The sequence below is a fragment of the Erythrolamprus reginae genome, chromosome 6, assembly GCF_031021105.1.
Source record: "Erythrolamprus reginae isolate rEryReg1 chromosome 6, rEryReg1.hap1, whole genome shotgun sequence".
Taxonomy (NCBI): Eukaryota; Metazoa; Chordata; class Lepidosauria; order Squamata; family Dipsadidae; genus Erythrolamprus; species Erythrolamprus reginae.
In genome coordinates, this window is record NC_091955.1 from 91,488,642 (window position 1) to 91,496,756 (window position 8,115).

General features: G+C 45.3%; 1 protein-coding gene across 3 annotated transcripts in view; it reads left to right on the top strand.

Moving 5' to 3' along the window:
* The window catches only part of USP6NL (USP6 N-terminal like), a 153,412-nt gene extending 150,113 nt beyond the window's left edge, over positions 1-3,299 (top strand). For all 3 annotated transcript variants that reach the window (XM_070754387.1, XM_070754388.1, XM_070754385.1), the window contains one exon: positions 381-3,299. In XM_070754387.1, coding sequence (XP_070610488.1) covers positions 381-1,927 — 1,547 coding nt within the window. In that variant the 3' untranslated portion in view covers positions 1,928-3,299. The remainder of the gene's footprint in view (positions 1-380) is intronic.
* The last annotated feature ends 4,816 nt before the right edge of the window (positions 3,300-8,115 follow it).

Consider the following 8,115-nt stretch of genomic DNA (forward strand, 5'->3'; position numbering starts at 1 on the left):
TGAATGAGGTTTCTTAAAAATAATAATAATAATAATCAGACATACTGCCTGCAGTTGTTACCATCTAGGAAGAATGGAGGTTGTTTACATTTGAGCGTAAAATCAGCGGTAACTTCTAACTTCTAAGGGTTGAATTTATCTTTAAACCTTCCAGCATTGTTTTCTTTCTTTTTATCTATTTCACACCCTATAATGCATTATGTAAAAAAAAACAAAACCCAGGCCAATCTATCTATGAGGTCATGGTGAGAATTTGCTTATTTGTTGAGCTTTTAATTATCAGCTACTTTGAGTCTTTGATTGGGAGGCCTCATAAAGCTAATAAATAACATCAATTTAATTGGCAGACATATTAATTGCTCATTTTATTCATCTCCTAGGTAAAGAGGATGAACTTCCAAAGAAGTTGGGGAAAATTCTGGCCGACAGTCAACCGGCCATGATGAATCTCACCCATCTCGTCAATGGACAAAAAACCAACGGTGTATCGAAGGAGGCCCGGGCAAACCACAGGACTGGAGAAGGACGTCGAGAAGGTTCACCAAGGAGACATGGAGAAGGAGGCCAAGAAAGCCCACCTACAGCAAGGATAAAGAGAGATCGGGAAGGCTCACCCACACCACCGCCAGAGAGAGGCCGAGAAAGCTCACCAAACCACCAAAGACGGAAAAATTCCTTGGAAAAGAGGCCTACTTTGAGACATCAGCAAAAACCAGTAACACTAAACACACAAAGTGGGTTGCCAAAGCACGATGGGGAGAACCCCAGAAGAAAGGCTGAAACGCAGACAGAGGTTGACCCCAAGCAGAAACACAACGCCACCGCGAACCAGAACTCAAATGCAGTGTTAACTTCCGGGAAAGAGTTTGTACCCCGGTGGATTAAACCTTCCGATGTGAAGATTATTGAAAAAACCACCAAAATCACCATGGAGTTTAAGACCAGATCGCCAAAGCAAGGCTGGACAGGACCAGCCCCTGCTCTGGAGGACGAAGCGCAGCTATTCAACCTGAAGCAAAAAGTTAGAGTTTGGGATGTGGATGAAAGTAAGCGTGGGTCGAACGCCTCCCAGTATGACAATGTTCCCGAAGCTGATCCGGAGAACGGAAACTTTGTGGAGCGGGCCCCGGAAAGAGTCGCTTTGCCAAGTCCGAGGAGCACAGCTTTCTCCAGCGGTTCCAGAAAAGAGATCGAGAAAGCATCTAGTCCACAAAAAATATCCAACAGTTATGCCTTCAGCTCTCACGCAAGGGTCCCCGGATACTCATCCCAATCTGACGGGTCGGTTGTTGGACTTCATAACAGGCAGCCACCGCCATCTTATAATAACCCACCTGTTTACCAAGGGTATTCTCCAAAGCACATCACCAAAGTGGGTAACTTCACAACTACGCAGTACAATCATGGGACGCGGACCAGCTCCACTACACAGTTGTATAGTGCCGATTTTCCACCAGAGATGGAAACTCGTCAGATGGTCTCTGAGAAGCCACCTAGAAATTACTCTGCCCTCCACCAGAACCTCGTCGTGACACCTTCCAGTCGGATAGAGGTCCTCCCGGATGAGGTCTTCTCCAGCAGTCCTAGACGCCTCCGTCCTGCAGTCCCTCCAGTAGATTATCTACCAGATCATAGAAAATGGTCAGATCCCCCTTTGATGTACAGACCGGGAGCCTACGGACAACCCTGGGGTGGAGACGGTGGCCGAAGTCACTTTGGTAACTTGAAGAGACACCCAGTCTTTCAGCCCGAGCCCCTTGAAGACCACAACCTTCCCACCCTTTCTGCGGACAGGCCTCTGAGATACAGGACAGCCTCAGGGGAACTCGGGGGGCCCTCCTACCAGTATCCGAGTTCCCCTGGCCCCGACCGTCATTACAGGCACCAAGCGGATGGGTTCTCTATGAACGAATCAGTGCTGCTTTGAAGAAGAAAAAAAATATATCTATATCTATCATTTCCGCTCACTTAAAAGAGCAGGCTTTGGGTCGAGAGCGATCTAAGATGAGTATTCTTTACACAGGGTTGTAGTGTGTCCAATATTGGCAACAGAAACGACAGAGCAAAACAGATCTCATAAATGTAGCAATATCCTCCCCGTGGCTGTTATGGCAGTTATTTTGGTTCAGTCGCTTCTTTGGGGAAACGACACAGTGGCCTAAATTTTGCAAAGCCCCTACTCAGCCAGCTGCTTCTTTTTAGGGAGGGGGCAGACCCTTGGCTGGGGGGGGGCAGGTGCAGAGTCTTTAAAAAAGGGAGGCAGAGATGTCTGGGGACTGCGTCCACCAAGAACTTTTTTAAAAATTGGTTTGTCGCTGTTGCTTAATTTAATTTATAAACCATCCGTTATTTAGAAAGGGATTTGGGGTGGGGTTGGAGGGGGGTGATGAGACACCTTTTAAAAAAAAAAAAAAAAAAAAAACACACACACTGCCTCGGTAGCTGCAGAAGAGAAAAAAAATCCTGGGTCCCATCTCTAGAGAGGGAAGCGGTGGTCTGTGGCTAGCTAGAAGAAGACCTCTGTGTCCAAATGGAGTGGCATTCTGACGTAGCCAAACAAATGGTGCTTCTGTAACCAGGACTGTACGCGAATTGTAGCACACACTGTCAGATGTCGGGCTGCTGGACTGACCCCTTCACATCTCCAAAATGTAGCTGTAACCTTGAGAATCCCAGCTGAGTTCTGGGGGAGCGAGGTTTACAAATCCCGCAAATGCAATTTTATGCGTTTGTAGCATAGAACAAGGGCTCCCTGACCTCCGAGACCCAGCCCACTCTTGGGCCACGAGCTTTTACGCAACTGGGCCACGGCAGCAGTGTGTGAGCATGAGTGCGCATTTTCCATTGGTAGGAGAAACCGGTGAGTGTGCCTTCTGCTCGTGCAAATGGCGCTGTTTGTGCACACTTGCCGGCTACTCGCTCGGAACCATCCCTTCTCTGGCCCGGTCCTCAAAGCCAGAAAGATTGGGGACCACTGTTGTAGAAGGTTAATATGCTTTGGAAGAGAAGAACCTCTGGTCTGGTTTTCCAAGTCCTGGCCCATTCCTGCCTTTTCCATGTGAGGTTTCACACCTGCCTTGGGGTTGACCAATACCGAGCGCACGCTCCATTGGTTCGAACCCAACCTGTTAATCCCTTGTTTGGGTAGTATTGTTGAGCACATAGTATCTGTGTGGCTTGGACACTGTGCAAATGTTCCTAAATCTGTGAAGCTGCAAGCCCACATGAATCCGCACACTCACAATAGTCTGTGCCTCTCCTGTTAGACAAACTGCACAACTTGCTGCCTAGGAAGCAGGGGGGGAAACCCCCCAAAACAAATTCAACCTCTCTCAACTCCAGAAAGATGAAAGATGACATTATTATAAGGACAAGTTTTTTAAGCCCACCTGAAACAGACATCTCGCATCAAAAAAATCCTAAATCAGATCCCTTCCAATGCATTTTTTAATTTCCCCCGTTAAATGTTCGGTGCTTTCATATGATAAACCAGGTTACTTTTATTCCTCTCTTGTCCCCTGGGCCAGCAGCATTGTCTTGTGGAGGCTTTGGGCTGGGGCTGACCTTTGAATGACGGCTTTCCGGGTGGGTTTGGTGACGTAGTGGACAAGTTCATCCAAAATTGGATGTCCCTTAAACTTCACCGAAAGGAAAACAGCCCAGAAACGATTGCACTAGAACACAGGGTCTCCAAGCTAAGACTTGGGGACTTCCAATCCCAGAATTCCCTGCGGCCGACTGGGGAATTCTGGGAGTAGAAGTCCACAAGTTTTAAAAGCTGCCAAGTTTGAAGAGCCCTCTTCTAGAATATGAAGAAGAAAAAAAACACAAGAAGACCAAGGAGGCTACGCAATATTCCATTATGGGTTTTGCCAGGCTGTTAATTACAATTTTGCACCCATCTATGGCTCTCCTTAAAAAAGGATGGTGGATGTTGCCTAAGCTGATCCTGTTCTTTCATGCTCAAATAACAATGTGACCTTCTAGGTGCCTTGATTTGGACTGAGCGCCGAGATTGCAGCTTTCTCACCTGGCAGGAGTTTGTTGTGATCTCCAAGTTGAAGAGCTGTTTCCCTTTCTCTTGTTTTGTAATTTCCCCCCGTGGCTCTCCACTCCCGTAACAAGCTTGAACATCTTGTTCTTCTCGAGAGCCATAGACTTTTATGCCCTTGATTGGAATAGGGCTGCTGTAGCGTTTAGGCCCTCGAAAGATGATTATAGGTATAAAAGTCTCGTGCTGAAGTGCACCTTCGTCCTTCGGTGGGAAGCCAGAAAATTGACTGCATCTTTGAAATTCTCTTTAATAAAAAAACAAAAAACTTTGATCACATAGGGCAAAAAGAGCTTGGAATAAGAAGGAAAAAGATGTAGAGATCTTAATCTCACTGGTTTGGGGGCATGGGGATGGGAAGTCCTAGAGATAATTGTCTTCAAACCTGGCAACTTGAATTTTACACTATCATGGTGAACCAGTTGTAGAAAAGATTTATCTGCCAAAGAAATGGGTTTTCCCCACTGTCTATGACTCAGAGGTCTCCAAACTTGGCAACTTTAAGATTTGTGGACATCAACTCGCTATGCTGGCTGGAGAATTCTGGGGGTTTGAAGTCCACAAGTCTTAAAGTTGCCAGGTTTGGAGACCTCTGATCTAAAGGAACCCTGGTTAGCTCTGTTTCTACAGCAGCCATTTAGTTTATTTGTGAAGGAATGAGTGGTGCAACGTAGAAATGGATGGGGATATGCCTGACCTCAAAGCTGCTATAGGGTTGATGGTCTTCAGAAGATTGCTCCAGGTCAAGAAACCTAATCTAGTTTCAGTTGACCAAAGAGCTACATCTCTGTTTAATAGGAGATCTGCCTTCTCTTCTTAGCTCAAGGGTCTCCCTACTAGACAACCTTAACATTTGTGGACTTCCAACTCCTAGAATTCCCCAGACCGCATGACTGCCTGGCTGAGGAATTCTGGGAGCTGAAGTCCACAAGTCTTCAGGTCGCCGCATTTGAAGACCATTGATAAGAGCTCACGTGTTTCTGGTTTAGTGTTTCTCTGAACCTCATCACCTCTGTGCTTCAATGGGACAAGATTCTGCAGCTCTATCCCCACTGCAATTTATTCAACAACGCCTTAGTCCAGGGGTAGGCAAAGTTGGCTCCTCTATGACATGTGGACTTCAACTCCCAGAATTCCTGAGCTAGCATGGTTGGCTCAGGAATTCTGGGAGTTGAAGCCCACAAGTCATGGAAGAGCCAGTTTTGCCTACCCCTGCCTTAGTCCAACCTGACCATTGCATTTTTCTCCTTAAAATTTGCAGTGACATAACCACAAAGAACAGGAGGCTCCCAGAAAGATCCAACACGAACCCTATGGAACACACAAAAATTGTCATTCTGGCTCTTCCAACTCTTCACAGTAGGATTGCAAGGGCAACTAAAATGCATCCCCCGCCAGCCCACCCAAGGATCAAAATGCTGAGCAAAACTGTCGAAAATGCTTAGATTTTTGTCTCGATTGCACAAAACGGCAAACATGGTCAAACCTCTTGTTCTCCCTCTACACTACATCGGGTCTGTGACATTTGTGACCCACCGCACACTGAGCCTGAGTTTTGCACGCACACACAGAGGCAAGCAACCCCACCGACAGGTTTGTCGATCCTCTTCCGCACTCTAACCACCAAACCTGGTCTGTGGTCTATCTGAGCTTTCTGAGTTATGGGTCGGACAGACCTGCCTTAAACAAAAAAACTCTGCTTTAGTGCCTGCGTTTGCTGCAGAATGGCGTTATTGTGATAGCATGGTAAAGATGAAATAACATTTAGCTTACAACGATGGACATCCGTTGCAATCTTTAAAATTACTTTTAGAATTCACCTTTTTATAATATTTTTTTTTTTAAAAACCCCACCGCATGCAGCTTTTTGCATTCTAGCAAAGGTTCTCAAAGGAAGAGGCGACCTGTGTTCCTCCAGAGGATCTTGGACTCCAGGTCCCATCAACTCTGACCACTGTAGCCAATGGGGAAGGAATGATGGGACTTGGAGTCCATACTTTCCAAGGACCACACGTTTCTTAACCCTGCTGTAAACTGACAAATAATACTTTGTCTTTTACTTTTCGAGTTTCGTTTCCTTGCAGTCTAGAAATGTATGTATATAATAACCATGTGATTATGTCATAATCTCAAAAGTTTAAACTTTGTGTGATTTGTAACGACGATAATGAAATTTAAAGCTTTACCATTTTACTGGATGCTAGCAGCAAAGCGGTGGCAACTGCGAAGATCTGTATGGAGATTATTAAGTATTGTAGATTTTTATACATAAAATATATATATGCTATTTTTCTTATGTCATCTTTGTTCGTTGTTTTCTTAAACTGCGTCATCCTGCTATTTGCTTCCTGTACTATGTTCTGAACATGCTAAAAAAAATATAACCACGATTGTGTATTCTGTGCCCGTCTCCCAAGTGTCTGTCAAAACACAGCCCAAATGCAAAGTCGACAATCTTTTTTAGTTTTTTTCCCCTGCCTAGGGAGATATTATAACCTGTCACCCTCATTGTGTCTTGAAACCAGATCAAAGTTATCTAGGTTACTGCTTTGAAGCAAAAGTTTAAATAATATAATAGGCGTAGAGACTCCAACGGTTAAGTTCATAATAACCTCCAAGAACCTGGAGGGTGTGTTTTTTTTCTTTTTCTAGCCATCTTGGTTTCTGCCTTATTCAAGGTTGCTTAGCAAAATGAGACAGAAATAGTTGCAGTCCACAGTAGCAGGACCACGAGCCAATTTATGGTCACCATCTCTCGGCTTGGGTGTCGTAGCACCGATAGGAGTGAGTCCCTGCAGATTTTACTCCACTACTCGTCAAGTAAAGAGCGAGGTGCTCATCTATTTCAAGGTCACTGAGCCAGTGATGTCAAATATACAGTGGTACCTCTACTTAAGAATACCTCTACTTAAGAACTTTTCCAGATAAGAATCGGGTGTTCAAGATTTTTTTGTCTCTTCTTAAGAACCATTTTTACTTAAGAACCTGACCCCGGAAAAATTTCCCAGGATATTTGAGAGTGGCATGAAGGCCCGGCCAGTTTCCTGCCATTCCCCCTTTAAACCTGGCCATCTGGGCTGCCAGAGGAGCCTTTTGGTGGCGCTTAAGGAGGCTTTGGCAGTCCAGAGGGAACGAAGCATTTTCCTTTCTCTGGGCGCTTGGAGAGGGAAAGAACCTTTGCCAGCACCCAGAGAAAAGAAATGCTCCCTTCGCTCTGGGCAGCTGAGGAGTCACTACAGTGAAGGAAAGGCGCCGGCTGCAAAGCGAGCGAGCGAGAAGAGAGGAAAGCCCTTCAGCATGGGAAGGAAAAGGCAGCAGGTAACAGCAGCAGCAGCCAGTGTATGGGAGGCAGCCTCACGCCGGGTGTATTGGAGGTGCGTGCTCCTCCTCGCTGCCTCAAAGTCCCTTTAGCAGAGAATAATCAGAGAGAGAGAGAGAGAGAGAGATGCTTCTGACTCCCTCTTGTGGATAACTGCAACACTAACTCTTAAAGCAATAGTGTTTAAATACATTTAAACATACATTGTTAATTTGTTTATATATTGCCAAACTCCACCTGGCAAACTCCATTGCCAGATTCCACACTCTGGGAGCTACTGAACTGATGACAGATTCCACCACCCATCCATCTTTTTGGTTATTACCTTGACCCTCAAGTAGATCTTGATTTACATCAGTTCATTTGGTGACATCACTGAAAAACGTAACCAAAGACCAATTTCGCACTTAGGACCATTGTAGCCTCTCATGGCCACCTGATCAGAATTCAGGAAACTTGACAACGGACTCATGTTGATAGTTGCAGCGTCTTGGAGTCATGTGATCTCTTACAACTTTTGGACAAGCAAAGAAAGCCAGATGTACTTAACAGATAACAGCTGCAGTGATTTGCTTACGAAAAGTCATGAAATGGTGCAAAACTCACTTTAACAAATGTCTCGCTTAACAACAAAAAGGTTGGACTCCATTGTGGCCGTAAGTCTAGGACTACCTATAATTTATTCCTTTCCGTTATTATCAATTTAGGACATCTAATCCAGATCAACCACCAGAGAAGTGGCTAG